Source organism: Neomonachus schauinslandi, chromosome 16, assembly GCF_002201575.2.
Source record: "Neomonachus schauinslandi chromosome 16, ASM220157v2, whole genome shotgun sequence".
Classification (NCBI taxonomy): domain Eukaryota; kingdom Metazoa; phylum Chordata; class Mammalia; order Carnivora; family Phocidae; genus Neomonachus; species Neomonachus schauinslandi.
Window position 1 is genome coordinate 26,504,148 of NC_058418.1, and position 19,876 is coordinate 26,524,023.

The window sequence follows — 19,876 nt, forward strand, 5'->3', positions numbered from 1 at the left end:
TATAGCCGAGTGGGGGTTGGGAATTAGGCTTTTTTTTTTTTTTTTCCTTCCTCAAGATCATTTTTGGTTTCCTTGTGCTTCCAGCTTCCTGCGACTCCTGTAACTGCTTTAAACCGGGATCCTTCAGGACTGTGTTCCTGCGGGGCTGCCCTGCATGCCTGTCCCCCAGCCCTGCCGGGTGCCCCTCTCGCTCCCAGGCACTTGGCAGCCATTGCTCTTAGCTCCCTTCTCCTGGCCTCCTGCTCTGCCACCGTTGTCCAAGGAGACCCCGTGAGGTCCATGCTCACGCGGCCTCTGGGGTCGCCAGCATTCAGCGGAAGTTTAGCAGATTTCCTCCCATTTCCCCCTCACTTTCCCTCCTAAAGGTAGCTCCTCACAGCTGCACCTGCTGTCTTCAGTTTCTTCTGTCCTCCGGTAATAATCGACTGCATTCAACTCAGTAGCCAGCCTAGTGGGTTTTTCCTTTCATCCTGTTCATTGATTCCCTGGCCTCTCAGGCCTCAGCCCTGGCAGGCATCCTCCCTCCCTCCCTCCCTCCTTCCCACTGCTGGTCGAGCTCTGTGGGCCCAGCCATTGTGTGTGTGTGCACGCGTGTGTGTGCACGCGTGTGTGCGCACGCGTGTGTATGCTACCTGTGGAGCCCGTTCCTTTCCTGTGCCACCCCCCAGACCTTCGTCCCCTTCTGCAGTTGCAGTAATTTATGGACTGCTCTCTCTGCATCCAGTCTTGTCGCTCGGCCAGTCCATTGTTGACACAGTTGCCAGACGAATCTTCTTCAGATGCTGCATTTTTGAAGTCAGTCTTTCCCTGTTCCGTCTCAGAAGCATTGAAGTAGCTCCTTGTTCCCCTAGGAAAGTCCAAACTTCTTAGCTCCTCATTCGGAGCCCGCTGTGGCCAGGGGCCCGCGTTCATCGGTGGCTTCTCCCGCACCTCCGTCGTTCGCAGCCCGTGGAGTTTGTTTAGTGCTTCCCGGGGCAGCCTCCTTCCTCCTGGGCTCTGGAAATCTTTAGCTCCTTCATGGAGCCTTGTCTGCTGGCCATTCTTTTCAGGTCTCTGCTGACGGTCCCTGGCTCACTTGTTCATCTGACGTTTGATTCACTAAGCAAACATCACAAAAGACATGCTGTTTTGTTTTTTAAAGATTTTTATTTGACAGAGACACAGCAAGAGAGGGAACACAAGCAGGGGGAGTGGGAGAGGGAGAAGCAGGCTTCCCTCTGAGCAGGGAGCCCAATGCGGGGCTCGATCCCAGGACCCCAGGACCATGACCTGAGCCGAAGGCAGACGCTTAACGACTGAGCCACCCAGGTGCCCCAAAAGACATGCTGTTTTGCTCCTGTGAGGAATGGATCATAGAGGGGTGAGAGGGTCAGGGCTCTGTGGCCAGGAAGCTCGCTTGTGGCATCTGGATTCTGTATCTTTCTGTGTTAGTGTCTACCGGATTGGAAGTGTAAAGGCAGAGGCTGGGCCTTCCATATTAAAATTTAAAAATAAAAAAAACGTTACCAGCGCACGTCCACGCAGCGAGCGTTCTGCACGGGCGTGTTAATCAAGTCAGCGATAGCTGCCGTTAAGACTTTTTGGAATTTCTTATTTTATGTAACTCTTCTGGCATTTTTTTTTATTAAATTCTGTATATTCCATCTTAACCTAGCATCAGTTGTAACATTAAAATTAGGGTAGAAATCTATGAACATAAAGTCATCAGTGAAGTTACAAGACTTAATTAGATAAGGGTATTTAAGATAGTGATTTCTCATCAGACTGGCCTTGCCCATATTAACTTTCCTGCCTTTTTTTTCCTTCAGTCTGCATGAAGAAATCAGTGATTTTTATGAATACATGTCTCCAAGACCGGAGGAGGAGAAGATGCGGATGGAGGTGGTGAACAGGATCGAGAGTGTGATTAAGGAGCTCTGGCCCAGCGCGGACGTGAGTACCTGTCTGGGTAGCTGGGTGCTGAGGGCGCTGTCCCTGTGCACAGGCTGGAGAAAGTCTCAGTCCTCACACTCAGGTCTATGTGCGTCTCAACACATATGGTCCAATTAAATTTTAAAGGCAAATGGTTTCCTCTAGCCTTTAGAATTCGGGGCATCCTAATTTTTTGCAGTGAATCGGATGACTTAGTTAAAACTATTTCTTTGCAAAAAAAAAAAAAAAAACTATTTCTTTGCAGTGCTGAATAGCAATTCTAAAGGTAAACTATATTTAGGAATCATTAGTATACAGAGAAGAAAGACAGATCAGGCCTTCTTGTAGTAGTGTGTTAATTGGATCTGATGTAGGAAAATCCCACTACTGTTTTGTTCCAACCTGCTAGTACAAATGTTATATAATTGTTTATAGCCGAATGAAAATGTCAAGTAGAAATTTCTTATGTCATTAGAAGTTCATTTTCTTAGGCGAACGCAGGCATAAGTCTGTTTTCCTCTCTTGATACTGCTGTTTCCTTCTTTCTGTCCCTTCCTTGTCTCCCTCTACAGACCCATCTAGTGAACAGAACTTTGGCCCAAAATTTCCTCTTTGCTTATTTGTGATTCTTGTTGAAACTAAGTGAATACTTTTTTAGGGCCTTTTTTTTTTTTTTTTTTTGAGGGTCGGTTATACAATTTTGTGCATTCAAAGAAGTTAGAATCCATTACTCTGTATTACGTGGCTTTTCTTTAGACTTTGTCATGGGATGGTGATGGGGGTGCTAGGGAAGTCTCTTTTGTCCAGTTGGCAAAACAGACAATCTTCGAATAAAATACTGTAGGTGAAGGGAAGGGGGTGATGGGGGGGGGGGGGGGGGTCAATTTTATTTTATTGAGCAGCTACTGTGTGGTCACATGGATTCTCCCATGTGCTCCAAGTCCGTGTCTCTCAGCGGCGGGTGAGTTTGCCACTCAGGGGTCCCTTGGCAATGTCGGAGACATTTTTGATTATCATTGACTGGTAAGGTGCTCTGGGCATATAGTGGGAAGAGGCCAAGGATGTTCCTAAACATCGTACGATGCACAGGACAGCCCCTCACAGACTGCTGTCTGCCCTGAACGTCAGTCGTGCTGAGGTTGAGAAACCGTAATTTAAATTAATCCTCCTCTGGAGGTGGGGGGTTTTATCCATCTTTTTGTTCCCAGAGGAGAGACATGTACCTGTGATTCCGTTCCCAGGTCCATCTTACCTCCGGGGCTGAGCGTTCACCCTTTATTGAAATTCCTTGCCCACCCTGAGCCTTCTGCTGTGCTCCCCGGCCGAGATAGGATGTGTCTGGTTTTATGCCTCAGCGAGACGTTAGGATGACACTGCCAGCTGTTCTCCGTGGAGCTGGCCTGCCGCTGACCCTAACTCAGGGGCCCTCGAGAAGATTCTCGCCTAGGGAACCCAAATTATGCCTTTGTTGAACATGTCTCTGCCTTATAAGGGAACACGAGTGACTTGAATATTACTTTTGAAAGTTTTCTATTTCAATCTGTGCATTTGATATTTTAACCTTTTAAGTGTACAGTATTTTCCTAATGTCTGCGTACGAGAGGTAGCATCCCTGCTTCTGGAAAGCATGGTGTCATAAAAAAAATGCTCTTGGGGCGCCTGGGTGGCTCAGTCATTAAGTGTCTGCCTTCGGCTCAGGTCATGATCCCAGGGTGCTGGGATCGAGCCCCGCATCGGGCTCCCTGCTCGGCGGGAAGCCTGCTTCTCCCTCTCCCACTCCCCCTGCTTGTGTTCCTGCTCTCGCTATCTCTGTCAAATAAATAAATAAAATCTTTAAAAAAAAAAAATACTCTTGTACTACTAAAAAACACCAACAGAGGGTAGCAAAACCCCGACATTTCTCCATAGCATGGTGGCTTTTCATTGGATAGATACCTTAATGTTAATAATTTTTTCTGTTTCAGGTCCAGATATTTGGAAGTTTTAAAACTGGGCTGTATTTACCTACTAGGTTAGTACATTTATGAAGCTTTCAGGGGATTGTGCATTTTTCTGGATTTTGGCTATTGACGGTGGAGGAGTAGAAACGAGAGATTTATGAAATGAAAATTCACCTTATCTGTATTTTATTCAAATCACCTTGAGGGTAGGATATCACTTGAGATGATCCTCTCAAACTGACACCTCTGTCACCTGGGATAGATGTGAAAGTGGACTCCGTTAACAATTTCGGCAGTTGACCACCTGCCTGCCGAGAACTGTTTGCCTCCATAACTTAACCCACTAACTTAGCCGTTGATGTCGTATTATACGATGCAGCCTTTTGCACTCCAGAATGCCAGCCCTGTCGTTTCTTATTAAGAATTCAGACTATTAGCAGTTGTTCCAGCATCCGGGCCCAGAGCTTCAGGCTCCAGACTCTTCTCTGAGGAAGGCCCCTTATTAATTTCAGTCTCCTTAAATGAGGCCAGTAGTGGCCCACGGCCTGGGGCAAGGTGGGGCCTTTTTGGGGATATGATAAGGCTTCCCCAAGGAGTGAAAACCTGTTTTCTATAAACTGAAATTTCACCATGTGTTTGCTTTTACTTTTATTGTGGTAAGAACACTTCATGTGAGATTTATCTTCCTAACACAGTATTGGGTGCACAGTACAGTATGATTTTAACTGTGGGCGTCCATCATGTTTTTGGATTTGAGCTTGATTTGATCTACTTTACCCAAACTTAAAATGTGTTGATGTGGAGAGATCCTAGCAATTTCTTTGCTGCCCGTTGCTATTGTAGGCCCATAAAAGCCATAAAATATCCAACTTGGCATTCATGAATATTTTTCCTTATTTAGATTCTGAGTTTAAGCAAAACCCTGAGTCACTGTGAAAATTTTAATTGAATTTTCTGAGTATGTAGTGCATTCCCATAGTTCAGATTGAAAAGGCACACAATAATTACAGTGAAAAGCGTGGATCCCACCTGTGTCCCCTGCTCCTAGAGGAGCCACTGGTATGGTACCCATTTCTCACACGTCCTTCCAGGAACATTCTGTACATATAAAGGGAAACGGGTATGTGTCTTCTTCCTTTTTCATCCAAATGGTGGCATCCTACATACACTGTTTGCAACGTACTTTTTACACTTAATTGTCTAAATCAGTTGATCAGTTAATCTCATCCACGTGGGCATGTCTTAAGTTTTTTAGTCCCAGAAACCTTTACGAACAGGAAATGTTCACTGGTGTTTTCTGAGGTTTTACTTCTTCCAAAATCACCCTGTTTCCTGAGGTCTGACTTCTGTGAGATGACTAGAAGGAGATGGTTGTTAAAGTCACCAGCCTCCCCTTCCCCTCTAAAAAGCAGCCACCGCCAACGCATTTAGGTCTTCATTGGGCAGTGAGAGGAAAAGGTTTTCATTGCACTGATTTGAAGTCTGGAAGCCTGAACGTAAGTGAAAACAAGTACAGTTTCTTCAAACAACTTTTGTGTGTGTGTTCTGTGTTCAGTGACATTGATCTCGTGGTATTTGGGAAGTGGGAGAACCTTCCCCTCTGGACCCTGGAAGAAGCCCTTCGGAAACATAAAGTTGCTGATGAGGATTCGGTGAAAGTTCTAGACAAAGCAACTGTAAGTTCTTCTGACATTTCATCTAAAAATCTCTGGTTACTAATGCATGAAACTTAAAAAATTAAAATTTAGGGGCACCTGGGTGGCTCAGTCAGTTGAGCCACTGCCTTCGGCTCAGGTCGTGATCCTGGAGTCCCGGGATCGAGTCCCGCATCGGGCTCCCTGCTCGGCAAGGGGTCTGCTTCTCCCTCTGCCCTCTTCCCTCTCGTGCTGTCTCTCATTCTCTCTCTCTCAAATAAATAAAATCTTTAAAAAAAAACCAAACAAACAAAAACTTATTTAAAAAAAATTAAAATTTAATTTTGGTGAGCATAGTGGGCTTCTCAGTAAATGATTCTTTCCTTTCATTAATGATCACAATCCTTGTATATAAATTTTGTGAAACAAATGAACTTGTGGTTATATATTTCTTTAAAAAAATAATACTCACTCTTATACATAATACCCACTGTAGAGTTTTTAAATATAAAAAAGTATAAATAAAAATATGGCGATCTGTTAAACAGCTTATAGTTATACAGAAGATGTTACTCTTCTCTCTTACTGTTTGTCCTTGAAAAATTATATATACAGTTGACTCTTGAACAACATGGGGGCCCCCCTACATGGTTGAAAATCCACATGTGACTTTGGATGCCCCCAAAACTACTAAAAGCTGTCTGCTGACCTGGAGGATTACTGATAACATAAACAGTTGGTTAGCACATATTTTGTGTGTTGTATGTATTACACACTATGTTCTTAGAATAAAGCAAGCCAGAGGGAGAAAAATGTTAGGAAAACCGTAAGGACAGTACATTAACAGTATTGTGTAAAACTGTGTAAAAGTGAAGCGCACAGTTGAAACTTGTGTTGTTCAAGGGGCAACTGTGATTGAAATTTTGTTGATCAAGTAACTTGATACTTTAACTCTGTCTAGAATGGCCATTACAGAACGTAGTTCATGGATGCTCATTATAGAAATAAATTGATCTATTTTAGAAGTTTGGAGTTTTGTATGTTAGCTTTCCTTAGAACAAAAACAACTTACACTATTTCTTATAAAAAGCTATTAATTTGGAAACCCAATTCTGCAGATAGAGTTTGCTGGCCTGAGTTTTCTAATACATGGCACACATGGAGCCTTAAAAAAAAAAAAAATTTAACTAATCCCTGTACCCAACGTGGGGCTCAGACTCACGACCTTGAGATCAAGAATCACATACTCTTTTGACTGAGCCAGCCAGATGCCCCAGAGCCTTTTTTAAATAATTTTTTATTTAAGTTCAATTTAGTTAACATATACTTTACTATTAGTTTCAAGGGTAGAGTTCAGTGATTCATCAGTTGCATATAACACCCAGTGCTCATTACATCGAGTGCCCTCCTTAATGCCCATCACCCAATTACCCCATTTCCCCACCCCCTTCCCCTCCATCAACCCTCAGTTTGTTTCCTCAAGAGTGTCTTATGGTTTGCCTTTTTTTTTTTTTTTTAAGAATTTCTAATATCTCATATAAATCATTCAGTCATTTTTTAAATTTGAGAATAATTCTCATGTCTTAACTTGTCTTGGTAGGTTGTTTTATGGGCTATTTGCAAAACTGACCAATAATACCAGTGGACTATTGTGTTTCACCTGATCTAGCAGCTTTCTAATTAGGAACAATTTGCTGATAGGCCTGACATTCATAATTCTTGATGCTACACTGAGCTGGAAGCTGTTATTCAAAGTACAGAATATTGAGAAAGGTTTTTGTTACGTCATTTCAAAATTCTCAGCCAATAGAAATGATACAATACAGTGTATGAGGTTAAATGCTAAATATGTAAAGTATCTAACAGGCCGAGGGAGGTGTGATGTGTAGTATTCAGGACACTCAGGAGTTCTTACGTCCTCATGAGGAGGTGGAGACCTCAAGTCTAGTAACCTTTCCATCCCCCGATCATGTTGTTTAAGTGTTTTAATGTTGCCTTTTGCCTTTCTTCTCTTTCTAGGTACCTATTATTAAATTAACAGATTCTTTTACTGAAGTGAAAGTTGATATCAGCTTTAATGTACAGAACGGTGTGAGAGCAGCCGACCTCATCAAAGATTTTACCAAGGTCAGAGAATTCATAGTGTGGATTCAGTGAGACTCGGAGAAAGGGACTTCTGTTTGGAGGTTCTGATATGCTTTGCGAAACTGTTTTGATGTGTCCATTGCTGACAAGTGCTTCTTTGCTGTGTGGTGGCCTTACTTTCCTTGAATCTGCTTGTAATAATCAGTAATTTATAATGGGACCTCAAGTCAAGGGTTTGGAAAGCTTTTGAAGAACTTCTCTGCTCTCGATCCTTCCTTTTAGGGGAGATAAGGACTGAAATGCTGAATAATCATTCTTGTCTGCTTTTTTTTTTTTTCTAAAGATTTTATTTATTTGAGAGAGAGAGAATGAGAGAGAGCACATGAGAGGGGGGAGGGTCAGAGGGAGAAGCAGACTCCCCGCCGAGCAGGGAGCCCGATGCGGGACTCGATCCCGGGACTCCAGGATCATGACCGGAGCCGAAGGCAGTCGCCCAACCAACTGAGCCACCCAGGCGCCCATTCTTGTCTGCTTTTAATCTCTTAAGAGTGTAGATGAAGAACCTCCCGAGCCCCGCAAGTCACTTGTAAGGTAGTTCCTGCAGGTTTCCCTACTTTGTCTTGAGGTGACTTAATGTCTGTTTTCATTTGTTCAACGTTCTTCCAAGACAGGGAAGAATTTGTCAGCATCTTCAGAACATTCACATGCGTACACGTCAGCCTTTTTCTGCTTAAGCTAAAAACTGTTAACTGCTTTGGTTCACCTAGAATATCTTTTCTATCCATTCAGAATACTTTTTTTTTTATCAACTCTACAGATTTCACCTATTTCGTTTCTTTGTGAGAAAAAAAATTTAACTACCTTACCGTGTTGTAAACATTATATTCTTGTATAAATGTGCAGAGTACAGGAAAGCAGAGAAAGAAAAAGATTGTCCATAATCCCGCTCTTTTGGAGGTGTTTGGTGTGTGGAAATTTTCTTTTTCCCAGAAAAGAAACCTTTTTTTAAAATTGAGAATAATACGCGTGATAGAAAATTTACCAATATCAGAGGAAAATGAAAAATGAGTCACTTTTATACTTTATGCTTAAATCAACTTCATGGGATTTACCATCATCAAGCTTTCCTTTTGGCTTGTTTATCCTCTTGAAATTTTTGTTTTTCCAAGAAATTTTTAAATTTTATGCGAACTCTATTATCTTTTCCTCCCCACCCCCCTCCTCTCCAGCAACCCTCAGTTTGTTTCCTATGATTATCCTCTTGAAATTTTTAACAAAAGGAATAATACGCTATATACACATCGTCTCATATTTTTTGGAGGTTTTCATATCAGCACAGACAGGTTCCTTCATTCTTTTCACTGACAACGCAGTAGTCCTTTGTCAGGCTACCCCATGCTTTGTGTCGTACTCCCCTGGTGATGTTCCCAGGGTTTTTTGCTTTCACAGAAAGTGCTTGAACATCCTTCCATACCTGCATCTTTCTTTACACTTGTAAAATTATTTGTAGGAAGATTCTGGAAGTGGAGTTTCGGGGTCAAAGGGTATATGCAGATCAAATTCTGTTGGAAATTTGCCTGATTGTGCTTTAAAGAGACCATCTATTCATGTCTTCAACCATAATGTTTAAGAATGATTATTTCTCCAAAGATTTTTTGTTATTTCTCATGCTTGCTTTCTTTGACATGATTTGCAAAAGCATGAACTTTGTTGTTTCTTTTGGAAGCAGTATGTGTTCATTCTAAGTGTCAAGAACAAACTAGAAATCACTAGTAATTCTACCCCTCCTAGGTAGTGGCCATTAAGACTTCTTTCTAGATGTTTGGGTCTGCTCTGTTCCCCTCAGCGTCCTTAGCCTAGCGCCTGGCTTGTGGAGAGCACTTAAGGAGTCCGTGCTTGAGTAAAAGACGGACTCGCTGTCTGTGTTTGCCAGCTAAGGGGTTCTCACCCATCTCTGTAAAGCGTGCAAGGTGGGTCTGTGTGTGGTCTCCTGCCCACATGGAAGACAGCAGGCAGGACTGCCCCTGCCCCTGCTCCGGCACTGGGCACAGTCATCTGAAAGACCCTGGTCCGCTTGCTGGAGCCCCCCTGAGAAAAGCAATTCCTTCAAACTCACTGACTTAGTGCATATCGCGTTGAGAATTGGTCCTGTACTGTTTCTTTTACCTGTTTACAAGTCAATAGCGTATGGTAATAAATAATTTAATATGGTGAAAAATAAATATTCAATATGGTAATAAACGTGGTAATAAATAAATGTCATCAAATATATATTGCTAGTGTTTCTGTCCCATGGTGAGTACTTAGATGCCATTATTTACATCTACCTGTTTTAGATTTTTAGATGTGAGAAGAAAATCCTTAATTACTTACAGCTTACTTTTTTCTAGCTTGCTCTTAAAATAGAAAATTAAGTGTATTGGCTATCTCCACTAAAGTTTGTAATGTAAGGACCAGTTTATGCTCCTGATAATGCTTAGCACAGTTACTGAAATAGGAATTCACTGAAAATATAATTTTCTTTTTCAGAAATATCCTGTATTACCATACTTGGTTTTAGTATTGAAACAATTCTTATTACAGAGGGACCTTAATGAAGTATTTACAGGTGGAATTGGTTCATATAGTCTCTTTTTAATGGCAGTCAGTTTCCTTCAGGTAAGTTGTTTGATTATACCATGCCTAGTGTACACCAAAATAAAATAAAATAAATCAATTCAGAATCATTTTGGGAAAAAATTTAGATCAAGTTCTAATTGGAATGCTTCCCTTAATTATGACTCCTTTAAACTGGGTACCTTTTTATAATTTCACAAATAAGCATTTTTAAATCCCAGGAAAGAACTTTTTTTCTTTTTAATCCCATGTGTTCTAGTAGTTTTGAGAATTTTCACTCAGATTTTAACATGCATAGGTGTGGCGTGGTTTTCATAAGTGTAAATAGTAGTATAAATGCCAAAAACAAGAATATCTTCTAAGCCTCTAGGAAGTTCAGCTGGAATTGAGACCTGCTATCTGGGTAGAATGAGTTTGAAGTCTTAATATGGTCTGAATGTATTTGTGAGGCACGGTGTCGCTCGTGAGGCCGAATGGCTTCCCTGATGTGTTGGGGCCACATCAGCCCGTCAGCGTCCTGGGGCAGCTGTAAAGTTCAGCCTTGAATTTTATAAATAGATTGTCACCCACTGTTGTGCACCCTTGGGCTTTCGTGTTGCCTGTAACAGCAGTACAGCTGCCATGCCTCAGTTTTCCTGTTGGCTGCTATCCTAACCGAAACTAGAATAGTACTGTTTTGTCAAAGTTAGGATGTCACTTATTCTCCCCACCTTGATAATTCAGAGAAAATCCAATATAATTTCTTTTTTTTTTTTTTTTTTTTCCCGGTTTTAGTTACATCCCAGGGAAGATGCTTGCATCCCCAATACAAACTATGGTGTTCTCTTAATAGAATTTTTTGAATTATATGGACGACACTTCAATTATTTAAAGACTGGCATCCGGATAAAGGATGGTGGTTCATATGTGGCCAAAGATGAAGTACAGAAAAATATGCTCGATGGCTACAGGCCATCGATGCTTTATATTGAAGATCCTTTACAACCAGGTATTGAAATTAGGTAAATTTGTGGGCATTCAAAGAAAGGGCATTGTCCGTATTGCACTTGAAACTCTCTTTAGAGGAGGGGTACCCGGCTGGCTCAGTCAGTGGAGCGTGTGACTCTTGATCTTGGGGTCGTGAGTTCGAGCCCCACGTTGGGTGTAGAGATTACTTAAATAAATAAATAAATCTTTAAAATAAAATCTCTCTTTAGATGAAAAATGAAAGATTAACTTCTGATTGTATTCATTCTTTTTCATAAAAATATTTTATAAGAAAACATACGAAAACACACACATGCCGTGTCCTCCCAGTGCGTTGGGAGTAGAATCCATCTGACCCTGAGAGGCCGAGGAGTATAGGTATTAGCCGTTGGGGGTGTTTGTGAACAATGTGAAGGCCGTTTTTCTGCTTTGTTGTGTCCTCATTGCCCCTGATTCCAGCCTATTGTCAGTCAGGGCTTTAAGTGAGGTTTCTGAAGTCCTCAGGGGCAATGAGCATAATATACCTCAGAAACAATGAGCGAAAGGGCTCAAAGAGACCGTTCATTTTCCTTTTGGGCCCCTTCTTTCCTCTTTTAATTTTGCATGGTCTCCCTGTGCCTTCTCCAGCTTCACGTTGGCTTGAAAGGGACCAGCAGGCCCTTTTCTTGCTTACGTGGGGTTATGTTTGTTTGCTTGTATCCTAGTTTTTCTGGGCAATATATTTTTCTTGCTATAATTCTAAAGTATTTAGATTCTACATTATCAGACTTCAGTGGAGATGCTTTTAGTCATTTGCTTAACTGTGTTAACTTTGAAAGTGGAGAAGAAAAGGGAGTTCAGAGAGAGAGTAGTTGCCTAGGGGCTCTTTTGTGGCTGATTGTGCCATATCATAAACATAGTTCTGCGTGTTTATTCACTGAGGAAATGTTTATCGGGAGGCTACTCGACGCAAAGGGCACAGAGATTTTCAGCAAGTGGTCCTTGCTCTTCGGGAGCTCATAATTTCCTGCCAGAGATATTTAGATAGCTAATAGAAACAAAAGATGGGGATGTCTCGTTTAGCTTGGTTTCATTCTTAGGAGAGAGCAGGCAGTTAACTCCTTTTGTTTGCATGACTGTATTGTGGGATAGTCCCTGTTGGGCCGGAATGCATTTAGGCAATTTATATGCCATAACGTACTTACTGCGTGATACACAGGTTCAGAGCCTGAGGAGTTGTGGGGACGACCGCCTGCCCAGACTCTTTGTGCAACTGTAGCAGGAAAGCAATTGCCCTTGCTCTTCTGGAAGAGGGCCCATGAGCATTTAGTTCTTATTAAGCAATGGTCACGCTTACTGTCTTCTATATACATTTCTTTTAAAGGTAACGATGTTGGAAGGAGTTCATATGGGGCCATGCAAGTGAAACAGGCCTTTGATTATGCCTATGTTGTTTTGAGTCACGCTGTATCGCCAATAGCCAAGTATTATCCCAACAACGAAACAGAGAGGTAAAGGCTTAACTAAAGTCAGCCCATTGGGTCAGAATTGGTTGTGGCTTCTTATCTCCAAATTAATGACCCCCCCCCTTTTTTCTTTAAACCCATGCAGCATATTAGGTAGAATAATTAGAGTAACGGACGAAGTTGCCACGTACAGAGATTGGATATCAAAGCAGTGGGGCTTGCAGAATAGGCCGGAGCCTTCGTGCAATGGTAAGAGTTTCTCACTGATTGATTGACTGAGCATTCGTGGCTTTTCTGTGTTGTGTGTGTTTAATGGGAAGAAACGTTTTCCAATCTTTTGCCACTCTTTCAGGAAATGGTGTTACCTTGATAGTAGATACTCAGCAGTTAGATAAATGTAATAATAATCTATCTGAAGAAAATGAAGCCCTTGGAAAATGTAGAAGTAAAACTTCGGAATCTCTTAGTAAACACTCTTCAAACTCTTCATCAGGTCCAGTGTCTTCCTCTTCTGCCACACAGTCCAGCTCCAGTGATGTCGTAAGTATGAGCACATGGCTTTTCTGCCCTAGAGACCTGGGAGCCTGGGGTGGGGGGGGTGGGGGGGCTCTGTCTAGACGGCTAAGCCTAACTCCTTTTCTTACTGGTTCCTGGGAGATTTTAATAAGGTCACTGATTGTACACGTCCCCAACACTGGGTTGAAATTTTCAAGCGTCCAGCAGGAGTGAAAGAATTTTAGTGAGCGTCCGTATATATTACCATCAGATCCTACAGTTGACGTGTCACTTGCTTATCCCATAGCCAGCCATTCATTCATCCCTCTGTCCACCAATTCATCTTATTCTTTGATACATTTCAAAGTAAGTTACGGGCACTTCCCTCCCCAAGTACAGCAGTGTGCTCCTCACTAACCAGAGTTCAGCGTTTGGTTAGGTTTTTCTTTCGATATAAAATGGGTTGTACCTCACTAAATCTTAACAACTGTATACACGTGTGTAACCCCACCTATAACAAGACATAGACTATTGCCATCATCCCAGACGAGTCCTTCGTGACACTTTCCCGTCAGTCCTGAATTCCACCCCGGAAGTAACCGCTGTTAGGATTTTCTGATTGCACAGGTTAGTTTTGCCTGTCCCAGAATTTCACATAAGTGGAATGATGATAGCGTATACTCTTTTGCGTAAGGCTTCTTCCACTCCATAATGTTTTTGAGCTTCTTGATTGAAGTTTCAAAAATTGAGATATAATTCACATAAAGTTCACTATTTTAAAATGCGCAGTTCAGGGGTTTTCAGTGTATTCACGCTGCTGTGCAGCCATGAGCGCTAAGTCCGGGACGTGACCGTCACTCTGGAAAGACACCTGGTAGCAGCCCCTCACAATTCCTCCTTCCCCGAGGCCCCTGGCAGCCCTGCGCCGACTGTCCGGCGCCAGCCCTGACGGAATTCTCAGGAGCGGTTATACCCGCAGTTACTTTCCCTCATCAGGTTGAGCTTACTTCATTGAAATATAAAATGGGCTTACCAATTATTTGAATTTTGACCTTAGCAAGCGTATGAACTAAAGAGTAATCTAAATACGGAAGGGACGTGATGTTATGTTGTTGTTGCTGACCATGTATCATAATGGAGTCACGAATCCTCACACGGCACGAGCCCCCATGTGGAGGACGCAGCTGAGCTGCGTGTCACAGACGCAGTGGGGCGGGAGCAGAGCCGGCCTCAGGAGGGAGCCTTAGGGACGAGGAGTGTGGGCCTCTGAGCCGCTGGGTAGAGTGTGCAGGTGAAGGGGAGCCCTGAGGGGAGAAGTGGCACAACCCTGGCCCAGGCAGCCTAGGAACAGCTGGCGTGCAGCCCACTGTCTCCAGGAAGCCCTTCACCACGTGGGGTGTTTGATTGGAGGCCTCACTGACTGGTCATCGCAGACTTGCAGAAATGGAGCCTTTTGAACCAACCATTTTGGTTTTGGTTGAGTCAGGGACCTAGGGCCTTGTCTTGGCCACGTTCTTTCCACAGTACCAGGGTTCATTTCCTGTAAATAGATGTGCAGATAAACTTGGACCTCTGTGAGCCCCGATTAACAAGGTCAGGCGTGGGCAATGGATTTAGCAACAAACAGAGACCCTCTGATAAAATAAGCCACTGTGAATGTTTGGAGGGAAATTTGTGAAAGAAGGAAAGCTTAAGCAGTTAATTTTATAAATTCCTCAGGGTGCTTCCTTCGGCTCCCAGATGTTTAAATTTAGTCCAGAGAGTACTTAGCTGAAGTTGTTTAGCCTCCTTAATACTGAATTTCTAAATTATTAATATGTCACGTTATAACCCGTATGACTTGTGTTAGGATTCCGACGCGACACCATGCAAAACCCCGAAACAGCTGCTCTGCCGTCCATCCGCCGGGAACCGAGTAGGGTCGCAAGACGTGTCCTTAGAGTCCTCTCAGGCAGTTGGGAAAATGCAGAGCACCCAAACCACTAACACCTCCAACAGCACCAACAAATCTCAGGTGTGTGGAATGTGTGTTTTTGATGGTTAGTATTCGATACAGCATACTTAGAATTTCTTACACGCGAATATATATACGTGTATGTATGTATATCTATCCATCCATCCATCCATCATGGATTTGAAAAAAACTCTAGGTTTAAAGAACAAACGTCTTTTTTTCTAAGAGGTTCCAAAGCGCAGTGCTTCTAGAAATAGGATGTCCTGAAGATCGTTAATGAGAGACCATTGTAGTGTAAACCTTTGTGGGAATTTATGACTGCTTCTTATAAGATGTTCCAGCCAACCCACCTTATTACAGATGGAGCATTAAAAAAATGAGTTATAAAAAGATTGACTTATACTTGAAGTAAGCTCACATGAAGCTTGTACATGACCTCACAGCAGTGTCGTGCATATCTGGGAGTAATATATCCTTTTTTTATATTTTAATATTCAGTACCTAGTTGCTTGTGTTGAAATGATCGGGCAGTGGTCAACCATGGTCAGTCAATTCCTATCAGCTTTGACTTAAAAAGGCCACAGTTTTGTATATTTCTATTTTCAGTTTTGTAGTTGCCTGAAATTTTATTAATCATGAAGAATGAATCAACATGAGGAAAGGAGCCATTTCATAGTGGGCTCTGACCCTCAGTACCCTGGGGACCCCGGGGAAGGCCTCTTGGCAGTAGAGATGAACTCTTAATGTTGGTCACCTCATGTCTGACCTGACTCCTAGAATCCAGTTTACCTTAACAGCTTCATCATGTGCACCACACCCAGATCCATTTACAAGTGGCAGTTAAAGTGACAGAGAGCAGGGAAGGGGCTGCCGGTCGTGATGACCCCTAACCTGGCAGTGTACCTGTGTGTCTAAGCGCTTCTTCCAGTAATGCCATTTACGGTGTAGTACCTTGGTGGATAGGTTCCTTGAGAACAGTTTCACGTTCCATGCACTCTGTTAAGAAGTCAAGGCAGTATTCCAATATTTCCATTAAAAAAGAATGGAAGAGTGTTAGAGCTCAAGAGAGTGAAACCCCTGTAGCATCGTTTTCTGCTTGCTACGTAAGTCAGTGTATTCCTCGTTTTAAAAGCGCCCCAAGTCAGGTCTTAGCGAGTGCTCTGTTGAATCCACAAGACTGATGTCTCTTTGACCACTTTCTTTCTCTGCAGCATGGATCAGCAAGGCTCTTTCGTTCTTCCAGCAAAGGCTTCCAAGGTACAACTCAAACAAGCCATGGTTCCTTGATGACAAACAAACAGCATCAAGGCAAATCAAATAATCAGTATTACCATGGCAAAAAGAGGAAACACAAGAGGGATGCCCCCCTCTCAGACCTTTGTAGATAGTCGGCGTTGTACGATGGACTGTCTTCTGTGTGCAGTGATCTCGTGCTCAGGACAGTTGGATAGGGACTCCTGGCATTCGGGAGCCTTACGCTGTTCAGACTCTGATTTAGCAACTGCGTTTTTTCCCAGCTCGCCACGGAATGGATCATGAAGACTGACAACTGCAAAAACAAAAAGCAAGCAAAAAAGGGGGAAAAAAAAAAAAAGGCTGCTCATTTGATAAGTCATATGCTACAACAGGGTCATTTTAAGATTTAAAGCTTGAATGTAAAATAAATCTATTTCTCATTGGCTTTACGCAGAGTTATAGGGAATAGTATTCAGTGTGGGTAGGGTGATAGAAACAAAAACCGATTTCAGAGGATGGGGTGGGGAAAGAAAACAAAAGTATCTCATAGGAAGTCCAGATTCCAAAGGGGAAAGTGATCTGTGCATGTTTTCTTTTTCTTTTTTTTTTAATATTTTTGCATATATTTACCATTTTATTGTGTGTATATATAGATGACCATATAGGAAATTGATATTTGTAATAGTGGATTTGTTAATACTTTTTACATAACATTACTGTTTAAATTGTAAACAGATTTTTCTCAGGATTAGTTTGAAAAATAATCTGACTTGTCATCTTAACATCCATATATAGGGAAGTGATTAGTTCTATTACTCAATTTGTTTTCCTCAGCATTGAAATGACTTACTAGAACCCTTGTGACCTGCTGCAAAAATTTTTCCTCTCTAAAGAAAAGGTTTATGGTGGCAAATGACGTTTTATTTTGTAAAAAAAAAAAAAAAAAAAAAAAAAAAAAAAATGTACTATGTACTTTTGTGTAAACACTGAAAAAATCTCTAGTCATCTCTAAGAATTACCTTGCAACTGTTTTCTACAGTGCTGTCGTCTTGGGCAATGGGCAATTACATGACTTTGTGTTTGTTTCCTTTGCAGTCTTTTTTTGTTTTGTTTTTCTTCCTAATAGGACAAAAAAGGCCACCCGCGTCCAGTCCCATTGCTGTTGCAGTGACTCCCCGAGTTCCACAGACTTTGCATGCTGGCCCTTCTAATCCTGTGTACCGCGCGTGCTTGTTTTTCTCATCTCTTATTCTTTTTTAAATCCATGCTTAACTACTGTGGGAGAGAATAACTGTAAACAGCTTTAATTAAATCATACTTATAAAAAACTATTTTCTTATACTCCACTTTATGCTTTTGGTATTGTTGATCTTTAAAAATTAAATGGTCTTTGATAATGGATCTATTTTGTATTGCCTTATTAAGACCAAATACTTCTTGTCATCCCATTCTTTATCCTCTCCTTCCATGGAATTGTTATCTTTAATTAAAACTTTTTAAAACATTGGCTTGTTTCAATCCTGTAAATTTTGGTTGTGGTCAGCTTTGAGCACCAATGAGATGTATAATTCTGTTATCCATCCCATGTTGAGTTTCAAACTCGGGAATATTGAATATAATAGGATGTAAGTGACATTTCTGAAAATGCTTTCTTTCAATGTGAAAGCTCTTATGTTTAGCATCAGTGTGTGTGGCTCTGTTAATTACAGCCATTTCTGAAATGAGATTCTTTTATATATATATACATACATACATATGTGTGTGTGTATATATACATACATATATATATATATACATATAAAGTACTATTGGCTTTTAGGAATTTCTTTTATATACATTTATGAAATACTGAAGACCAATCAGACCATTAATGGACATTTAGTGCAACTTTTTATAAAGAAAATAATGCTAAAGTAAGACCAAAACTGATGTCATCACTGAAATTAACAGTTGTCAATATGTTCGTATTTTAATTCACAACAGAAAAATGTGTTCCACAACTGGAAACTCCTGATACTTGTGTAAACTGTGGAAAATTTTAAATGTGATGTTATTTTGACAATGTTTTAAATTTTCGAGTCCCATTTTATTCTGATCAGAATTTTTATCAAGATGTTGAGCTTTTGTTCTTTGAAACTAGTTTGTCATAACATATTGTGCATAATCACAGTATTTATTTCTAGGACTCTTGCGAACGTGTAGACTGATGTTTACTGCTAAGGGAACAATTATTTATAAAATAATATTAAATCCAGTATTAGCTGCCTATTTCAGACACTTAATACTTGCAGAGATCCATTGTTACATTTACCACACTGAAGTTTTTTTCCTTTGTTGTTTTGTTTCGTTTTAAGAATCACCCTCATTGTTGAAAGTAAATGTACTCTTAGGGTGCAGATATTAGCGTTCCAATAAGCATGTGATTATATTAAGGTGGTGGTAGCGGGAAGATAATCTTGATTCCATTGGGAATCTTAGGTTTTCGTAAATTTATTGGGAAAATAGTTTTTCCTGTACTGCTGAAGTTTCTTTTTGGTAAACAGTATCTTTCTAAAAGAAAAAGCATGAAGGAGAAATTGAGGTGTGTATATATCCTCAAATGACCAGCATTGTATTCGTGAATACTGTGTATCTTGCAATGAACAGTGTGGAAAGCTGTTCATTTTTCAATCTGAAGTAAAAATACTTTCAAGAACTTTTAGTTTGCCTGCTCATTTGTTTTTGTACATTTCATCTCTGTATTTACAGACTCCTGTCTTTTTTCTTTTTTTGAGTTCCAATACTTTCTATAAAGATTTTATGACTATATCAGAAATGTGTCATTTAAATATTACAGTCCATCCATACTCATGAGTCATAACCTTCCTTTGCTCGTACTTGTAGAAGGGGATCTTACAAATCTGCCTCGCTGTGGTGACATTTCTCTGGCAGTCATGTATTACGCGTACCTGGTTGGTGTCGAAGCTCCTTGAAAAGTCATAATAAAAACATTTCAGTATTTATCTGGTTTTAGAAGTGCTGATAGTTTGTAGACGTGTCCGTGCAAAACCTGAGTGCTTAAGTGTTGATGACAAAGGTAAATGCATTTTCTCCCTCCAGTTTTAAGGTGTCCATTGAAGGTGCCTGGTTTTTAGTGTCTTTGTCTTGTTCGGAGATGTTGCACACGGTTTCCAAATCTCGCTTTGATTACTGGCTTTACATGTCGTTGCCCTCCAGGCTTCAACAGTTGATCATACTATATTTTTGTCCTAATTTCAGTGTGTTTTACCTTTATTTGCATTTTGTGCCAGTCATTAAAACTTGGGTCATTTGCTTTGGCTCTAGATATTCCTGGGTAAAGTCTTCACAGGGTAAAAGCCTGCGTGCTAGGGACAGTGTGACTAATCGTCTGTTTTTTTTTTCTCTGAAGTCTCGTACCTCCCAAGTGTTTTCTCATTCCCTCCCCCGTGTCATGGTAAGTGTGAGTTGTGTTTGTCTTAACCTGTGGACTAGTGTTTGGGGTTTCCAGAGCTGTAGGCAGGCCAGGAGAGAGGATGGCCACGGTGAACTGTGGGACCCTCTTGCTGCCACGTGCTCACTGCAAAGACCTCTCCA

The 19,876-nt window shown here is 41.3% G+C and overlaps 1 protein-coding gene across 1 annotated transcript in view; it reads left to right on the forward strand.

Moving 5' to 3' along the window:
* Window positions 1–18,977, forward strand: part of TENT4B (terminal nucleotidyltransferase 4B) — a 67,649-nt gene extending 48,672 nt beyond the window's left edge. Inside the window, exons 2-12 of the mRNA XM_021704808.2 lie at window positions 1,809–1,932; window positions 3,876–3,922; window positions 5,407–5,527; window positions 7,505–7,612; window positions 10,100–10,228; window positions 10,961–11,174; window positions 12,516–12,642; window positions 12,743–12,846; window positions 12,950–13,137; window positions 14,942–15,106; window positions 16,258–18,977. Coding sequence (XP_021560483.2) covers window positions 1,809–1,932; window positions 3,876–3,922; window positions 5,407–5,527; window positions 7,505–7,612; window positions 10,100–10,228; window positions 10,961–11,174; window positions 12,516–12,642; window positions 12,743–12,846; window positions 12,950–13,137; window positions 14,942–15,106; window positions 16,258–16,434 — 1,504 coding nt within the window. The 3' untranslated portion in view covers window positions 16,435–18,977. The remainder of the gene's footprint in view (window positions 1–1,808; window positions 1,933–3,875; window positions 3,923–5,406; window positions 5,528–7,504; window positions 7,613–10,099; window positions 10,229–10,960; window positions 11,175–12,515; window positions 12,643–12,742; window positions 12,847–12,949; window positions 13,138–14,941; window positions 15,107–16,257) is intronic.
* Window positions 18,978–19,876: the final 899 nt, after the last annotated feature.